The 19,199-nt window shown below is 37.5% G+C and overlaps 1 protein-coding gene across 3 annotated transcripts in view; it reads left to right on the top strand.

The window, feature by feature from the left end:
* The first annotated feature begins 436 nt into the window (after nucleotides 1-436).
* CSMD3 (CUB and Sushi multiple domains 3) overlaps nucleotides 437-19,199 on the top strand; it is a 1,197,799-nt gene continuing 1,179,036 nt past the window's right edge. For all 3 annotated transcript variants that reach the window (XM_061171997.1, XM_061171996.1, XM_061171995.1), the window contains exon 1: nucleotides 437-614. In XM_061171997.1, coding sequence (XP_061027980.1) covers nucleotides 437-614 — 178 coding nt within the window. The remainder of the gene's footprint in view (nucleotides 615-19,199) is intronic.

Here is a 19,199-nt window from a genome sequence, read left to right as displayed (position 1 = left end):
AAATATTCCTTTAACATGCTTCTATATTCACAGGCTGCAATGGAGAACTCAGTAACATAATATTTCTTGGGCTGTTTTACAGGCAGAATTGATCTATTCGGGGAAAAAAATCAAACCCTTTAATTTCAAATATTGTGGGGAGTTTGTCAAAGAGACGAGCTGGCCTTTAAGAGGCTCACTGGTGGTTTCTGGTGGTTGCTATAACGAGCTAGAATTGAGATAGATTTCGGTGGAGGGGTAAAAACGCACAAGAAAAGACAGAATCCAGAGTAGCAGAGACTTTGTGCCCCCGTTGGAGAGAGATGGTTGAGTCCTCGTCAAGGTTGCTGTGGTATCCCAGAAACACCATTCACTTCGAGCTGTGACCGCGCACCAATAACAGCAGCAACTCCGCTGCGCCGGGCTGAGGAGCAGGAATTAGGAGCTCGCGAATAACATGAAAGGGATCCGCAAAGGGGAAAGCCGAGCGAAGGAATCCAAACCCCGGGAGCCTGACACGAGAAAATGCGCTAAATGTGGCCGCCTAGACTTCATCCTGATGAAGAAAATGGGGAGTCAAAGTGGATTTACGTTTTGGAACCTCGTCTTTTTATTGACGGTGTCTTGTGTGAAAGGTAGGTTTGCTTTCGGGGGTCCCCTCTGCTTTGGATGGAGGTGAGCTGACTTGTCGCCGGAGAGGGGTAGCTTCTTTGAAATTTGCACAGATAAAAATAATCATGATAATACAGAAGAAGGAGTTGATTCACAGCTCTTTTTTCCCCCTCAGATAGGAAATGCATTTTGCTTGCCAGATTTGGCGTTCAATGCAGTGATTGAGCTTGTGCTCAATAAATATTCTTGCAGTATGCTCAAACGAATACGTGAGTTGGTTCGTATACCCTCTAACTAGTGGATATCCAGGCAGAATTCCTCTGCAAGACTTTTCTTGGTGGTGAAGATTACCTTGATTTCTAGTCAAACCAGTGGTGTTTGATGCTTTGGCTGGAATATTTATATTAAAGAGTCTCGTGTAAATGCTTTTTAACCCTTTCAGGTAGGAAAGTTACCGACATGTTAGGAATGTGCTGATTTTAAATGCATTAGGGCACAGGGGTCTTTCACGAATCCCTCACACCAACATGAAGGTGTGCGTGCATATGTGAATTATTTCTACGTGAGCTCTTTTGCATTGATAAATGATAGAGGAGCTTCCATAGGTCCTGTGGTAGAGGTTTCGCTTAAAATGGGGCTTTTAAACAGTCTGAGACGCCACGAAGTGTTAACGAGCTACCTTTGGGGATGAATGAAAGGTAGGAGGAAAGTCATTAGCTGACGACCAAAAAGAAAATCCCCAGCAAGTCTCAGCGTTCAGACAGGTAGAGTGAGTGTCACATGCACAGACAAGGGGAGGGAGTGGGTAGGATGTAAAATTTATTCCTAAGCAGGAAGGCAAGGGACAGTCAGGATCATTGGAAGGAGAGCTGTCCTCCGGGAGAAAACAGATCCCCAGCTCTGTTCTAAAACTTCTCCTGCACCCTGCTACCCATTAATTGCTGCAAAAAATACTCATGCGGTGTTTATGACTCATGCCGTCATGGCAGCTCACATAGACGCGAGGGATGTCGTTTTTAGTGAAGCTAGTTTCAAATCCCGGGTGTCTGTGTGTCGGGGGTGGGTGGTGGGAGGCAGGGGGGGTGTTTTGGCCCAGGCGCGCCACCGCTGTCAACACAAACTGGACGCTTCTTCCTTTGTAAAGGAGTGCCTCTCTGAACCGCAATCGGGCCGCGTCTCTATGAAACAGTTTATTGTACAGCTTGCAGCTGGCTGTCCCCCCACAGAAGGCAGTCCATTTGCATTCAGTGGAAATGATAATTCATGTTTTGGGTGGAGGGAGCTGGAAGGGTTACCTCTCCCTCTGTTAGGACCAAGGATGGGTGGCATGTCTCGAATTTTAATTTACATCCTTAAATGCCAAGAAGTTGTCCCCGGTCTCTGTGGCAGCAACTGCCTTGTAATCCCAAACTGCTCCTCAAAGCTTGACACCCCGCCCCCCGCCAGCCTCAGCGCTGCTCTAAACCAGAACGCTTGTCCTCAGCGGCGTAACTACACTGCCTAGCGCACAAAAGGCGTCTCGGGTTGCTTACAAGGGGTTTTCGTCGCCAGCTCGACGTGTGAGGAGCCTCGCATTCACGCTTAGTTCGCCTGCCACTGGGACTCGGTGGTTGATAGATGGCCCTGGGGCTGCCAGCTAGACGCGCGCTCCGCGTGACAGAGGCGCAAGGAGCCAGCAACAGTTCCTGGCAGGAAAAATGTTGAGGTGGCTCCTGCTAGAAGATGACCGGGGGTTAAGTGCGAATTTTCATGTGATACCTGTTGAGTCAAAACACATTCGAGGGGCAGATGGGGAGAGGGAGTCTCCGAAGCTGGGCGAGCACGCCAGGCTGACAAACACGGAGCCGCGCTGCCTGCAATTACAGCCTGGCTGCCCGTACCTACCGTATATTCTAGATAAGACGCGCCGATAGAAACGAACAGCGCGTTAGTTTGCTTTAAATGGCACTGGAAATGAGACCCCTCTCCTCTACTCACAGCTCCCGTAATTTGGACTGAGACAATCGGCCCACTGAATATATTCCAGTTTCGCGGACATTGGGAAGAAGGAGTATTTCACACTCTGCTTTGATCCCGTCCAAAATCATTTTTCTACGGACCATTAAAAATTTTTTCTAATGGTAATAAGATCCTTCATTGTCACTTACCTGCCACTTGAAGGGCATCTCCTATATTTTACAACTTGGAACACTGTCCTCAAATTCTGAGACACAAACTTACAGAGGCTGTATGCTTTAGACTTGCTCCCGGTCGCCCAGTGGTGCCAATTTTTACAGTTGTTTCTTCTCCTTCTTCCCCTTCTCCTTAATTTTACCTCAGTCTCAAGGCTTTCCCTAAAACCAAGATTGCAGCAATGGCTTAAATGTTCTTTCCCCCAATGTCTACGACTGCTTTTGTCTTCCACGCTGTTTTTCTTCTGGTCTCCCAGGCCCACGGGGAAGCTCAGGATGGGGAATCCTTCTAAGAGCTTTGCAGGTCCTAATCTAGGCCAGTGCTAGGGTTCAGGAAGTCCGAGGCGCAGGCGCGTGCTTTTCCAGGTGAACAGCTCCTGCCAGGAGAATTCCACTTTCTGTCCACACTTTTCATCCCTCCACTATCTCACCTCTGCCTGCCACAGCAATGACAAAGAGGCTCAGTGGGAGAAAACGCCTCAGAGTAGAAGACAAAGTGGCCTTCAGTAGTAGGCCTGAATCGCTCGGGTGGGGTTGAAGAGAGAGGCAACCCTTTCTGGGCATTCTGTCTCCTGTCGCCATCTGAAATAAAAGGCCACGGAGGGCACCAAATTGGGCTGTGGGGCGGGCCGGGGGCGGCTTGGACTTGATGCATGCCTATTTCAGGCTGAAACACACACACACACACACACACACACACACACACACACACACACACACACAGAGGAAAGCAAAGGTTTCTGAAATGCAGCCTGTAGCTGCAACGTGTCTGTTTTAGGTTTCAATCACATAGAAACTGTGTATCTCCAAGTCGTGCTTAAACGTCCCGCCCACGTAAACAGACACCCGCGGGGTGCTTCCCCACGCTCCTTCTAGGGAGATCCTGGGGGAGCACACACATCTTGCAGGAAAGGTACAGAAGGCACTAACCTCGGTGGACAGCAGGTGAGAGCTAGTGGGCCGCGCCCCCCACCGTGTACTAGAGCGTGATTTCAGGGCTTCTCTCTGGACCCCGGACTTCGAGAAGGATCCACGTTTCCGCGTGCTCTGGGACTCCAAGGAGATATTACTCCCGCCACAGAGCTCTTCTGGAAGAGCGGAGCTCGCACCTTCTCCCGCAGTTAATTAGTACTGGAAAGGGTCGCAGTGTCCACGCAGGGGGAGAGCTGCCAGCAGCGCTCATTAGCACCTTTTGCCCACCCCAGTGTGACCGCGCCGGAGGTTTCAGCCCCGCGCTTGTGCTGGGGGCTGATAACCCTCACTCCCCTGACCCCAGAGCGACAGTCTGCCCTGTCAGTAGCGTTAGGAAAATTTCTGTCGTGTCTTGAGGGACCTTTTGAGAGGTGGGTGTGTTGGGTTAATGTCTTTACAAACCAGTAACAACAGCAAACAAAAAGCCACCCACTGCCAAGGCCACCATCAAAACCCTCCCTTGAGGTTAACAGGACTGAGTCAGCTGCTTAGAGGTAACCTTCACGTTTGGGTCAGGGGTCCCTGTCCTGCTGCGGTATGGACAGGAATCCCTCCCTTCCATCTGTTTCCTCCGGGAATACTTTATTTGCTTCTAGAAGGCCAGACTACCTGAAATATTCATGGACTACCTGAGGTTGAAACTGGATGCCTGACTTGGTCTTTGGCGAGATTGTGTGTGTGTGTGTGTGTGTGTGTGTGTGTGTGTGGCTGGGAGGAGGAGGTACACATGGATCAACACGGAGGAGCCTTCGGGAGGCCTCGAGGGTGGGTGTGGGTGTGTGTCCGAGGCGGAAACGGACGGCGGGTAACAAACAGTATGTTTCTGTTCCCGGAGTCGGTGGTGCTGCAACCACTGCTGCCGCGCGATCCGGTGCAGGCGCCGAGAAAGCTCCCTTTCCCCATGCTGACCTCAGCGCTGCCCTCACTGAAACAACTCCTCTAACAGGCTCTCCGGGAGTTCGGAAAAACTCACTGGGGAATGAGTCATGGAGATTGATGCTCCTCTACCGTCCCATTCATCCCCAGCCCTCCTCTGCCTCTGGGAGGAAAGCAAGCAGGGGGCAGTCCCAAGTTTGGAGAGCCTCAAGGGCTTCGTTGGACCCTAGGGGAAAGGGCAGAAGAAATGAAAGAGTACAGGGTCAACCCGGTTGCCACGTGGTCCTCTCCCAGACCTGCTGGAGAGGCCAGCTGAGGGCTGAAATCGGGACAGGCACGGGGACTGTAGCGCAGTGCAGAAAAAACATGAAGCAGGACGACCAAAGAAAGAAAGATAGACTCAGGCAGCAGGCGGATTCCCCTCTCGTTGAACACGGCGCCTTTGGGGAGGCTTTGCACCACCGAGTTGGTAAGCCAACCCAATTTACCGCCCTCAAAAGGCTTGAATAGCTCTGAGCTGAACTTCCCCTGGACAGTTACCCTGTTGAAATCGTTTGGAAATGTCACTGTGCAGCATCAAATTTCCCAAATCTTTTGGTGTTGAGGGTTTTGGGGAGGATGTGAGGGCTGCATCAAGTCCATGTAGGAAGAGTGAGTGTGTGAGCAGAAATAATTAAGGAGCAGGTTTCAGGTTTTGAAAACCTGATGCCAGAGCCTTTGAGATCCTTCAAGGAGAAAAGGGGTAGAATTACTCCATAGATTAAGTACTCCAGGGGCATAGGTTTAGTTGCGGTAGTTGTTATTATTGTTCACGATATTAATTAGCATTACTATTTATGCACTAGCTGAATAGATTTGGGGTGCACATGCCTTTTCCCTGAACACACAGTTTGGTGTCTACAGAAACAGTGAAATATTAAAACAAAGCAGTAGCAAATGGCATCCGTACAGGGCTCTAAATATAGTAAAACTTTATCAAAAGTGAGATCTGATAAAACAAAAATTAAGAAAGGTAGCAATTAATAATGCCCTTGTATGCATATAGGAAAAAAAAAAAACCTCAAATGCTAAAATACTTGTCTAATCTCAAATACAAATAAGCAAAAGCAACTAAACTTAAGTGTCCTAAGGCTCCAAATATACTTCTCCTTGTGTCCCAAGAGTTTTACTTTCTTCTACTTAATATCAGGGTTTCCAGAAAGGGCTTCAGGATATTAAATACTTTCAATGTTTTGTCCAGTTTGAGAAATAACTTTGAAGCACCAAGCAACATGTCTGGTGAGGAACTTGTTACTTCAGGTAACATGACTATTTGACAAAATATGCCATCTTGTACTTTGAATTCCAGTGTCGGAGAGATTAAAAGTAAAATGTCTGCTAACGAAAAGATTAGGGAAAAACGCCTGAGATGCCAATAAAACTTAAGGCCATTTTATTTTATCTATATATACATTAAAACATAGCTTCTCTTTCTATCTCTTTTTTCCATTCCTCTTACTCATAATCCAAAGGGGTGTGTAGTTTATAGATACAGTGACAGTTCTAATTTGGATTTTGGATGAGGTCTGGTAAGGATGATAGAACAGATACTGTCATTACCAATTCATCTTTTCTTTCTCAAAGTGAGCAGGTGGGGTGATTCATGGTACTTTCCAGGGAGATCAATCTCCACATCTACAAGAATTTCTCTGTATTAGACCCCTTGTAAGGCTCTCATTCTCATCCGGAATATCACTTTTACAGGAATGTCACTGAGAAAATTCAATTTGTTGAATACCTTCCAGTATTCATGGTCTCAGTGCTGGTGATCATCTTTCTTTTTCACAAGCCTCCAATCTTGCAGCTATCAAATGCATTTCATGCCATCACACCTTTTGCTATGCTATTGCTTGGTGCTAGTTGAGGATTCTTAAGGATTAATACTTTTTATATAATCACAGCCTGTCACCCTGCAACCCAATTTGAAATCTCTAAAAAGTCAAAATTTATAAGATTAGCATATGCATCATATATCTTGTACCTGGTTCACAAGTACATCTGTGGTAATCAGATGCCATTAGATATCACAATATCATTCTATTTGCTCATAAATGTTTGCACTGCAGTGATTTCAAAGTGTTCCTAAACAAGTAGCATCAGCATCCTTTGGAAACTTGTTAGAAAGATGAATTCTCAGGTCCCTACCCCAGGCCTATTGAAACAGATGCCCTGGTAGTTGGCACTGACATAGGTGTTTTTAACAAGTCATCCAGGTAATTCTGATGTGATCTAAAATTTGAGAAGCACTACAGTAAAGTAGAAAGAGCAAGCGCTCTGGAGCCACCAAGACCTGAAGTCAAATAATGATTCTGCCAGCAACTATCTTTGTACTAGCAACTCAATTTTCCTAAGCTTCAGTTTCATTATCTATTAAAAAGGAAATTAGAATTTCAGTAGGAAGATTATATATGTAACATATATAGTACCTGACACTAGTAGCTATCATCAGTATTATTAAAATACACTTCCATGCACAAAGCCAGTATGAACTCCCACACACTTCATCCCTAACACCACCAGCCCTAACTTGTCCACAGCAGTAAATAAAAAATGTAGCATCTTCTCACTATTATTTCACTTTGGCTAAGTTCCTAGGCTATTATACATTGGAGAAACACTCTTGAAATTTCTTCTTATCACCTTTACACAGTTACTTTGGGTGCTGGCTCTATGAATCAGGGGCAGACCCATAGCTTAAATATGTTACTCCTACTCCCGGGCTAATTTTATCCATTGCATACCAATATTGATTTATTTTAATATTGATTGATTAATGTACTTACATGAATTTGTTAATTCATCTTGTCACAAATCCACGGTATTTACAGGGCTGGAAGAATTCTTACATACCAGCTGGTTCACCGCTCATACTTTATACAGTAAAATGCACATGCCTAGAAAGGATAAGAGATTTTTTTACTAGGTTACAAAGATAATTAGCTCCAGAACTGAGACTAGATCATTGGGTCTTCAAGTTCCTGTTCAACTCTCTTTCTACTGTACCTTATCAATTTTACTACAGAGTTTTCTCAGATGGCATCAATGAAGATAATCACAAAAGTTAATATCTGAGTACCATATACCAATTAGTACCATGTAAAAATATTAGTGACTATACGTTATGTGGTAATTTTTTTAATGTTAACTACCCATTTGGTAAAAGACAAAAAAACAAACAAACAATTGTGGAATGAAAATATCTTCTAAGACTATTATAATATGAACATCAAATAAATAACTAATCATATATTCAATAAAGTCTATTTTTGACATTACAAACCTATAAAAATAAAATCAGTGTACTGAGTTTTTTAATGTCTCATAAAGAACTTAGAGGGCTATTACTTAATCAAATTCTTATTTATTTCTTCTCATAATCTGGGCACAGTTTATTTAAAGGCTTTTAAATCTAGAAAATTTGTTCCTAATTTATTTTATTCATGTTTTTAATATATTCACATTATATTAACATGAGATTTATGCATTCTCTCTCATCTGCATTTACATTTGCACATTTCTCTCACATGATATATAAATGATGGTATCATGCAAAACTCCCATAGAAGTAATAATATATTTTATAAATATTAATAGTATAAGAACAATCAATAATGTGAAGGGGTTATCTTCAATTTTAGTGACATGTGAAATATTTCTAAAGTCTCTTCAAGATATGGGAGTAAAATTTCCAAAGTAATGAAGGTTGCTAAATTTGAAGTGTCTAAATGTTCAGAAAGGGATTGAAATACGTAGAAAGCAATGAGTGATTCTCTTAAAAGCTAAGTTTGTAACATTCAAGATTATAAAGTCCTTCCTCCTTCCTTTGCTTTATGTTAGCAAATTTTAAAGGAATATTTATGATTACATAATTTAAAGTAATGGCAAGGGTTTTTTTAACTATGACAACTTAAAAAATAGGGTTGCATACCATTTTGAAAGGAAATTTATAAAGGGAAAGAGACTCACAGAAGAGGGTTTATTCAATTTTAACTGAAAAAAAAAACCCAACTATGCTATAGTTTTCCCTTATACAAGTTCATCAGGTTGACTCCAGAATACTCAGAGGTGCTTCATATATAGAGAGGATATAAGACATTATTATGTTTGGGAAAATGGTACCAAAATAGGCATGTGTATTTACTGCATAAAATATGAGCAGCAGGAAACTCTGTGCTAAGCCCTTTATATAGAGTGTGTCATCCACATCTCAAACAGTGGTTCTCTCTCTCATTTTCCTGTTTTGAATCCTAACAAGCATCTTGTGAAATGTAAAATAGATAGCTAGTGGGAAGCAGCCGCATAGCACAGGGAGATCAGCTCGGTGCTTTGTGACCACCTAGAGGGGTGGGACAGGGAGGGTGGGAGGGAGGGAGATGCAAGAGGGAAGAGATATGGGAACATATGTATATGTATAACTGATTCACTTTGTTATAAAGCAGAAGCTAACACACCATTGTAAAGCAATTATACTTCAATAAAGATGTTTAAAAAAAAAAAAAAGCATCTTGTGAGATAGCTGTTATATCCTATGTACAGATTATCATCTCCATTTATAAATCATCCACATTTCCTGGGGCCAGAGAGGTACAATGACTTTCCAGGATCATTGGTTAGCTAGTGGTTGAATGAAATATGAAATGATAATAGATTTTTAAGTTCATAGGCTCATTAAAAGCTAAAACTAAAAATGACCAAGTTACTAATTAAACCTCTTTACTTTTAAGAGAAAAACTGAAATCTTGAGAATTTAATTTAAAAGAAAGCCTAAAATTAATATCCATGTTATATATATATATATCACATATTATATATATGTACATCATGTTATATATATATATATATATATATATCTCACAGTTACAGTAATACATAACTTCTCAGTTTTGTAATTTTCAACATCTTTTACTTAATTTGCCTAACTTTGTTCTCTAAATTATTCTGTAAGATGGATATGAAAGCTATTTTCCAGTTTTATAAGCAACAGTAAGTGAAGTAAACGCACAATAATACAAAGTTAAATATGTCAATATAAGATATAAAACTATTTAGTACATTAAGGACAAAAAAGAAAAAAACAAATCAAAACATATAACCCTTAAATTTTAACCCAGTGCTCCTGAGTAAAATTTAAAAATTTATGAATGTAGATGACTTATGGACTTCACATATAAAATAATATGTGGGCATAAAACTATTTACCAGTTGTATCATAAGCTATGGCAAATAAATTTATTCCATTTGGTACCTACTCTTCCATTCAGTTCTATAGAGTTTTAACGATGGGAAAACTCTTATGACTTATTTGTCTAGTGTCTAATAGGGAATGTGCATTAGATTTATTTGTGGGTTCAAGGCAAAGCGCTTTATAAAAAAAATTCATACCCAAGCTTCAGCCACTTGCTCTACTTCTTCCCATAATTGCATCCTAGTTAAAAGCGCAGGTATAGGTGTACATCTTCACATACAGAGGAGACAGTTCAGAGAAGTGAAGAGACTTGCCAAACAAGGGAGTGCAAAATAGTCTTTCAATTCTCTGTCCAGTACATGTTTTTTTTACTGGGTACTGCCTTATGAGCTTTTTTATTTAGTCCTAACTGGTTTATGGCAGTAAAGCACCTTGAGAGGAGAGACAACTGTGCCTGTGCCCAAATCCTGACCAGGTTCAAAACAATACTTCCTGAAGCAATTGTGTCAAGAGACACAGATACATGAGGGTAATAATATTGGTAAATGAGAAACTTAACAAGCAATCTAAAAATTAACTAAAAATTAAATGGGGGCATTGAAATATACATCATTGTCTAAAAAAGAAAAAATACACATATTAAATTGTACTTAAGCACTCAAAATTAGCATCACATTTTCCTTTGAAGGTGATAAAATGTATTTTCATATGCAACAAAAGTACTGTTGTACCTAAGTCCTTTCTGAACTTTAGACTGTCTCAGTATAAATATGTACTTACCTTTTTTCTACTTACATTATTAAAACTTTGTGGGTATATTTTTAGAGATGTCATTTTAACCTATATTTTAAATGTTAAAGCTTGGATATCCTAACAATGCCCTCAGATGTATTATTCATAGAATATACATATTACATTGGACACTGTTAGGGGACATCGTTATTTTGAATAGTTTTGCATCTTACAACAGTTAGGTATAGATTTCTCCAAGGTTGCCAAAATTTAGGGATAAATTACAACTGCAATCTGTCTCCAAGTCTATTTCCTACAATTATACATTCCAGAATTTTATTTAATGTTGAAAATTGACTGTCAGCCCAGTTCTCCATTTTAAAATTGATCCAATTGTAATAATTCACTTTAGCCTATTGAAATTTTAAATCATAAACTGACTTGATGTTTTGTTTGCATGATTTTGGTGAAGGAAAGGGGAAACAGATTGATAATTAAAATGCGTTTTTCTCGAGCTTGTTCACATTCCCATTAGCCTCTTGTTTATTCATTCACAGCTACTTAATAAAATTATCAGCTGTGTTTCATTGTTTGATATTATTGTAATTTCTCAAATATCTATTTTTTGTGTGTTTGTTCACACTCTGAGGGTTGTCTGATTTGAAAGAAATATGAAGAAAAAATGTTGTTTTTTTAACATCTTTATTGGAGTATAATTGCTTTACAATGGTGTGTTAGTTTCTGCTTTATAACAAGTGAATCAGCTATACATTTACATATATCCCCATATCTCCTCCCTCTTGTGTCTCCCTCTCACTCTCCCTATCCCACCCCTCTACCTGGTCACAAAGCACCGAGCTGATCTCCCTGTGCTATACAGCTGCTTCCCACTAGCTATCTATTTTACATTTGGTAGTGTATATATGTCCATGCCACTCTCTCACTTTGTCCCAACTTACCCTTCCCCCTCCCCATGTCCTCGAGTCCATTCTCTAGTAGGTCTGCGTCTTTATTCTCGTCTTGCCCCTAGGTTCTTCATGACCACTTTTTTTTTTTTTTTTTTTAGATTCCATATATATACAAAATTGAGTTATTTGTAGTGAGGTGGATGGACCTAGAGTCTGTCATACAGAGTGAGTAAGTCAGAAAGAGAAAAACAAATACCATATGCTAACACATATATATGGAATCTAAAAAGAAAAAATGTTTTAATTTCATTTTCTCTTAGAATACCATATAATGGTACCTGGGGTTTATCAAATGAGTCAATGAAAAATATAATTTTAAGCTGATTTTATTATGAGTATTTTAATATAGAGAAATGAAAATGGGTCTATTTCGTTGTTATTCTATTAAAGCACAATAAGATACTGTTAAAAGACTTTAACTTCAGATAATTTGTAATTTTTAGGAATGGTTTTGTTTCAATGTTTAAACTATATTTTTATATACAGATATGACTTTTCTGATTCTGTTAGTGGAGGTGTAATTTGAATTTCCCCCAAATGTTGGTAATGAATTTATGCCGATCTATCTGTATGTTCTAATATTGAGCTCTGTGTTGCTAAAAGCTGCGTTTGCGAGATAACAGATCAAAGTTAGGAGAACAGGCAGAATAAACAACTGAATCTCCTGGAGATGAAACACAGTACCTTGAATTTATTGGCTCTGTGCTCTAACTGACTGAACTATGTAGACTAGACAAAATATTTACTCAGTGTTCACATATATGGAGAAACACTAAGTTAAGGTTTTTTGGCTGATGTCTAAATCAAAACAGTGAACTGATTCAAATGTTTTGTGTTAACAAATTTGCATCCAGGCTGCTAATTTGTGTGCCAACTTCTGGCTTAATAGTGTATAAGATGATAGAGATGATAAACCCTCTTAAATGAAGTTTGCAATAGAAATGCTGACAGGCCCATGACTACCTGCATTGAATTCATGTTCAATGCTCTTTACATGGCTTAAAAAAAAAAATTTCATCCCTGAATTCTACTAGTACTTGAGCGCTCTTTTACCTGTTAAATCTTTTTAAAGGAGGTCAAACAGAAAGTCTTAAAATCAATTTTCTAGCAAAGTGCTAGGAAATCTTTAATATCTGTGTTAGTCTGTCAGTGTTCATTAATATATTAATAGATGAAAATCAGAAATGACATTTTGAAATTAATTTTTAAATATTACCAATGTGTAAGTCCTTAGGAATCAGCCATTTTTCAATATTGTGAAGCTCACTACTTTTTACCTGTCATTGCACAGATTATTGCAATCTATCCATCTTAGAAAGAGTACATTCTAATTATGTCATTCTTTCAAAAGTAAAATTCTCAAAGGCCTCAAGAGAAATTGGAAGATGTTAGACATATTAAGTTACATCTTGTGCTAGTTCATGTAAATATTTGTTTCTATCATTTTCTTTTTGTTAAGTCAAGTTTGATTTATTACACCTTTTATTAGAACAGTATTATTTTTAATTGAATATTATTATATTGATACAATTTAAGTTAGAAGTTGTGAAAGATACAGTGGTCAGTAGGTTTTATTTCCACAGAAAGAACCAGTGGCTTATGTATCAGTTCTGAGACTCATCCACACATTCCTTCAGCCATCAATCATTTATTGAGGGCCAGTGTTTGTCATGCCCTTGCCTAGACTCTGAAAATATAGAGATGAAAATCTAGTCACTACCCTAAAAGAAGACAGTCTTCATTTTGAAGGAGAGTTTCTGTGAACATAATACCAAAGAAAATTGTGAAATTGTTTAGTTCTTCGATGTGATTCTTTTATCATGAAATATCAATGTAGTTTATTACATCTTTATTTACATATTCTATATATTAAGTCTTTATCCTCTCACAGGTAAGTATTAACATCCTACAGACACTGTTTGAAACTTTCCAGTGAAAGTCATCATTCTGTGATCTAATCTAATGTAATTTTCCCTTGTAATTTTCAATTAAAATGTTTATTGACTCCCATCTGTTCAGTGAACTGATATTAACTAGTTTATCCAGTATTAATGAAGATCCCACATGTATTTCTATAACAGCGTTTGTACAGTTATATAATAGTTTGTAATCAGCAAATTGTGCTTCTTACCCATTCTTTTTTACATGTTTGTTTCTGCCTCAGAACTCCTCATTGGCTTCCTAATACTTTTAAATTTAAATTTAAATCTCTACCCCTTCATTTAGTGATTCACATGAAATAAACCTTGAACTAACTTATCAAGGTCAACACATGCAAAGGGTAAAATAAATAACTAAATATAAATATAACTGACTCTGTCATAGTTTTTTATTTCTAATTTTTTCATCTTTATTGGAGACTTATGTATGTTGGGAAAACAGTGTTTCAGTAAGTAGATTATGTTTTGTTCTGCTTTGTTTTGTTTTAATCTGTGATTTAAAGAGCAATAGAAGGATTGATGAATGATTATACTGAAATCCTGGCATTTGACGAAATGCTGGCATTGGATCAATGCCAATTTTGCTACACAGGAGTTAAGTAGAATGATCTATCTTTACAAGGTTAAGACATTCATCAAATTTTATCCTGTATTTTACATTTTCTTTATTCCCCTCACGTTGATTACTTTGATGTTTCACGTTATTTTAATGTTTGCACTAACATCCTACTTCATAATTGCCATCTCCCTATCCCTTTCCACATTCCATAAAACTCACTTCTTTGTGATCTAATGATTTAATGTGTAAGAAACCAGATTTAATATTTATTAATACAACAAATATTAACGAGTTTTTCTAAGCTCTAAAATCTCAACTATTAATGTAAGATAAAACCAAACATGTCCATTGTCTATGTAAATTGCTATCTTGTCCTCTCTGATGCCTTTAGCAAAAAAACGAAAAAGTACATTTAGAAGCTTGAGATGAAAGAGCTTTGGGTAACATGAATTGTTTTACTCAACTTGGTACAACTAAAGGAAGGAATTTCTATGTACACCACAGTAAATTTCCAACACTCTCCACAATACACTCTCCATTTAGCTCCATTTATTGAAATCCCAAACTAATACATGGGAGATAATTTGCAGGATATGCTGACTTGGTTCCATCAACATCTCAAACCCCACATCTAAGATCCTTCCCTTCTTTATCTTAACAAAGAAGAATATGGTCCCTTTACATTTCTCAAAACTATATTATACAAACAAACAAATAAATCTGCACTGCCTTTCCATTCATTTGGTTTTTCCTTCTCAAGTTCCAACTCTCTGTTTCTTTCAAACTATTATTGACAATTCACATACTGTATACAGTCTTGTAAAGTAAACTTTGCGTAAAATGCAGTGGAGAGGCTCTCAAGCTGGCTTGTTTATTGTTAGTACACAAGAGAATCTCAGAGAAGCCACCTGTAAGATGTACAGCTAGACTTCATGAAAACCATGAAAATGTATACAATTAGATTGGCTCAGCGTTTGGAACAAGTGATCTTTGCCTATGCAGCAAGTTCTGAGAAGGGTGTTTTGATCAAAGAAACAACACTGTCACATACATTTCAAGTATTTCTTAAACCCCAAATGCAGTCAATATAATTTTGTTGATAGCGAATAAACACAAGTAAAATAAGAAGTATATGCATTTTTATGAATTGTATATTTAAGCACAAATATTCACAACTTATGAATTCTGCCTCCTATGTTGTTATTTCAATTTTTAATATAGTTATTTTTCTCTAAAGTACATGTAAAAACACTTCTCTCAGTCAGATATGTTATTATTTTTTCTGATTCTTCATTTCTTTTCTCATCTTCAGGACACGAAAAAGAAACGTTTTCATTGTCCACTGCTATGGACCATGAGTGTCTCTCATGCAAGCACCTCAACCTTGAGTGATAGATAGATTTAGCTCCTTTTTAAATCTAAGGAAGCAATTTAGAAAGGAAAGTAGCTAGCAAGTGGAGAAAACTGAGTTCAATCCAGGCCTTCCTAACTCAAAACCCTTGCTCTTTTCATCACACCAAACAGTATTTCATCAACTTTGAGGGGAAAAAATAATCCAGAGATTGAGATGAATTTTGAATTCTTTCCAAAGTTTAAGGTTTCTTTTTTGGAGTGAGTATTTCTGAACACAGAGCAATTTATTTTATATGCTGCAAGATGAAAGGAAGGCAACAGAAACAGAGGAAGTCAGGGGTAACAATTCAGAAAGGTCAGACTCGTTATGTCACGGGAGGGACAGGCCTCATGTTAGTGTTTGGACATGCTTTGTTGAATCCTTTATTAAGTTATAGTTTGCTGTTAGAATGAAAAAAAGTGTATATATATATATATATATATATATATATATATATATATATATATGGGAAATGCTTTGGTGCTATGACATTATAGCTAGGAATTATGTTTAATGCTGCCTGAAACTGTACTTTTTTTCCTTTCTACAAATTAAAATAGATAGTATGTGTATAAGGTCTCATTTCATATTTATTTATAGTCTTTATTTTTAATAGCCCAGACTTCTTGGATGACTCTGTGAATTTATTTCTTAGAAGTATAAAAGAAATGAAACATGTTTCCTTAACTCATGACTCTTATTAAGTAAAAAGGAGTCTGTCAAAAATCTTAAATCACCCAGCATGGGATCTCCATGCCTTAATAAGTACCTTATAAACAGAGTAGGCACTCTAAATATTTGGAGGCTTGAATTGGATTATAGTTAATTGAATGCATTCATTTAGCTTAGGTCCAACCTGTACTCAGAAAAATCAATCTATATTGCCCTAATCTTTCATTTGTTTTACGTTTCAAATGTTTCTAACGCCATCAATGGTGGCTACTGATATCCATTTGGATATCCAATGTTTCTGGGAAATGAGAATTTATAAAAATGCTGTATATTTATTTAGTGTATAAAAGTATGAATCACATTTCCTCCTTTCACTTTTGAACATATAAGCCAGTTGCTTTTACTTGAATGGTTTGTACTGATGTCCCTTAGCTCAAAATATCACTACCTCCGTTAGCACTGCAGTAAGAACCCAGTGTAGTACTGGGCCCTGATAAATTTACTATTGCTATCAAAAATAATCGTTCATTGTGAGGCCCCTCCAGCACATATTTTCAAATAATATTCAATACATCAGACAGCAAATTTATTTGGAAACGTTAGGATTATTCTTACTCTCTAATCTGATAGACTCGAACTTGAATTCTAATCCCAGCTAAACACTGGCTATTTGACCTTAAGTGTCATCTTTCCTTTAGGCTCAGTTTCCTCATCTCTTATATTCTCTGTAAGTTTAACATTATCATGATAGCAAATGGATCAGTGTGAGAAAGCACTTTATGAAGCGTACATTGCCACTAATGACTATTGCAACAATAATAACTACTATATTATTTATTTGAAAATATCTAGACACATTTACTTCAATTTATCCAACAACATTACTAAAGAAGATGCATCTCTCAAACATTTAATATGATATTTCAGGTTTTAAATCATCTTTTGTAGGCATTAGGATAGCATGTTATTTAAGATAAGCCTTGAGATAGATGTTGTTTTCTGTAAATCAGCAGGCTCCTTGATAAAGGGAGTAATCACACCCTAACCCCAAATAACTGGTTTTGTAAATCAACACTAGCTATATATTGGAATTGCTTAAACGTATATTCCTTGCAATGAAAAAGTTAAAAAATGGTCTTCACACCTTTTTAAAGTTTTAATTAAAGAATAAATATTAAACTTTATTGATTATTTTCTTGGATTTATATGTCTAATTATACAATTTTTACATTCTTCTCTGTTAAAACGATGTGGTGTTTTAATCATTTCCCCTGGGTGGTGGCCAGCCTTGCAATCTTGGGATAAACACTGGTTAACCCTAGTCGGCACATCCTTTCACATATCATTGTATTCTGTTTACCAATATTTGGTTCATTTTATCTCTGGATTCATTAATAAACACTTTTTTGTTCTTAGAAATTTGGAGTATGAAAAGCTTATTTCTTAAATTATTTTATTACATACTGTTTGGTTTTTTTTTCTAATCATATTTTGCCTCAGTTTGGGCATTTCATAATACCATTTGTATTCATTTCTGTTAATATTCCTCCAAATGATTTGATAATGTTCACCTAAGTCATCATCATATTGTTATTTACATTCCTGATTTTACTTTCTACACCATTTTCTTTTATTTTGGGTTGAAACCATAGATTAAGAATTTTGTAAATATTTTTCCAGGAATAAAAATGTAAATATAAATATTATGCTTTTATCCAATTGTATTCTATTTTTAGTCTTACTACTTCTATTTGTGTTTGCTTTTCTGTCTTCCGAACTTCTAGTAAGAGACATTTCACTGTGTTTCTATTTTTCTTTATGTCTTACTATGGCATGTAAAACCTTTTTTCCAAATACTCCTTTGAGAAAATATATTAATCTCACTATGTCAAAAGATTATTTTTTTATGTTTTATTTATTTATTTTTTATAAATTTATTTATTTATTTTTGGCTGCACTGGGTCTTTGTTGCTGTACGCAGGCTTTCTCTAGTTGCAGCAAGCAGGGGCTACTCTTCCTTGCGGTGTGTGGGCTTCTCTGCGGTGGCTTCTCTTGTTGTGGAGCACGGGCTCTAGGCACACAGGCTTCAGTAGTTGCAGCACGTGGGCTTAGTAGTTGTGGCTCGCAGGCTCTAGAGTGCAGGCTCAGTAGTCGTGGCTCATGGGCTTAGTTGCTCCGCAGCATGTGGGATCTTCCCGGACCAGGGCTTGAACCCGTGTCCCCTGCTTTGGCAGGTGGATTCTTAACCACTGCGCCATGAGGGAAGTCCCTATGTTTTATTTTTTGATTCTGAGTCTCTTATTTAGCCAGTACATATGAGAATTTATTTTATTTAGCCAGTACATGAGAATTTATTTTACAATTACATATTTTTCGTTATTTGTAATTTAAAAACATTGTATTTTGATTGATATTTGATGTAAAATAAGGCTTTCAACAATTATGTATATCTGTCACTCACTATATAAACAATTCTTTTAAAAAATTTTATGTAAAGCTGAGATCAGTTTTAATACAGCCTAATTTTTGTGTAATTCTTTTTAGTATGTCATTAATTTTTCTACCTTTCACAATATTATAATATTATTTGAGATCTCCAATTTTTACTACATTTTAATTGCTACTTTTTAAATGAGCTTTTAAAGCATTTACTTAGTATGTTATCTGAAATATGAAAATGTAAATTATAACTTTTATGGACTTTTTCTGGACATTTTCACTTCAGTAAGCATTTGTTGAGCTCCTATTTTTTAAGTCTACTTAAGTCTAAGTCTAGAATTGTGGGCTTGAAAGAGTCAGAAAGTGTTGAATAATGGTCTCTCTATGCCAATAAATAATTCATAATTCATTCTAATGGGAAAGAAATGCATGTGAACAAATAATAATATACATTAATAAACACTATTATAAAGGGAGATCAAAGCACTATCAGAGTTAGAGAACAGATTGATGAACTAGCTTGAGAAAGAAGAGGTAAGTTTCATAGCAGATTGATGATTTAAGCTGTATGCTGGTGTTTTGAAAGCTGGGGGCATGAGAAGGACCCAAGGACTCTAATGTGCACCATCTTTTTTATCTTACCTTCCCTAAATCTGCCCCCA

The sequence above is a fragment of the Eubalaena glacialis genome, chromosome 17 (assembly GCF_028564815.1).
Source record: "Eubalaena glacialis isolate mEubGla1 chromosome 17, mEubGla1.1.hap2.+ XY, whole genome shotgun sequence".
NCBI lineage: Eukaryota > Metazoa > Chordata > Mammalia > Artiodactyla > Balaenidae > Eubalaena > Eubalaena glacialis.
Note: the sequence above shows the minus strand (reverse complement) of the source record. Positions and strands in the feature narration are given on the sequence as shown.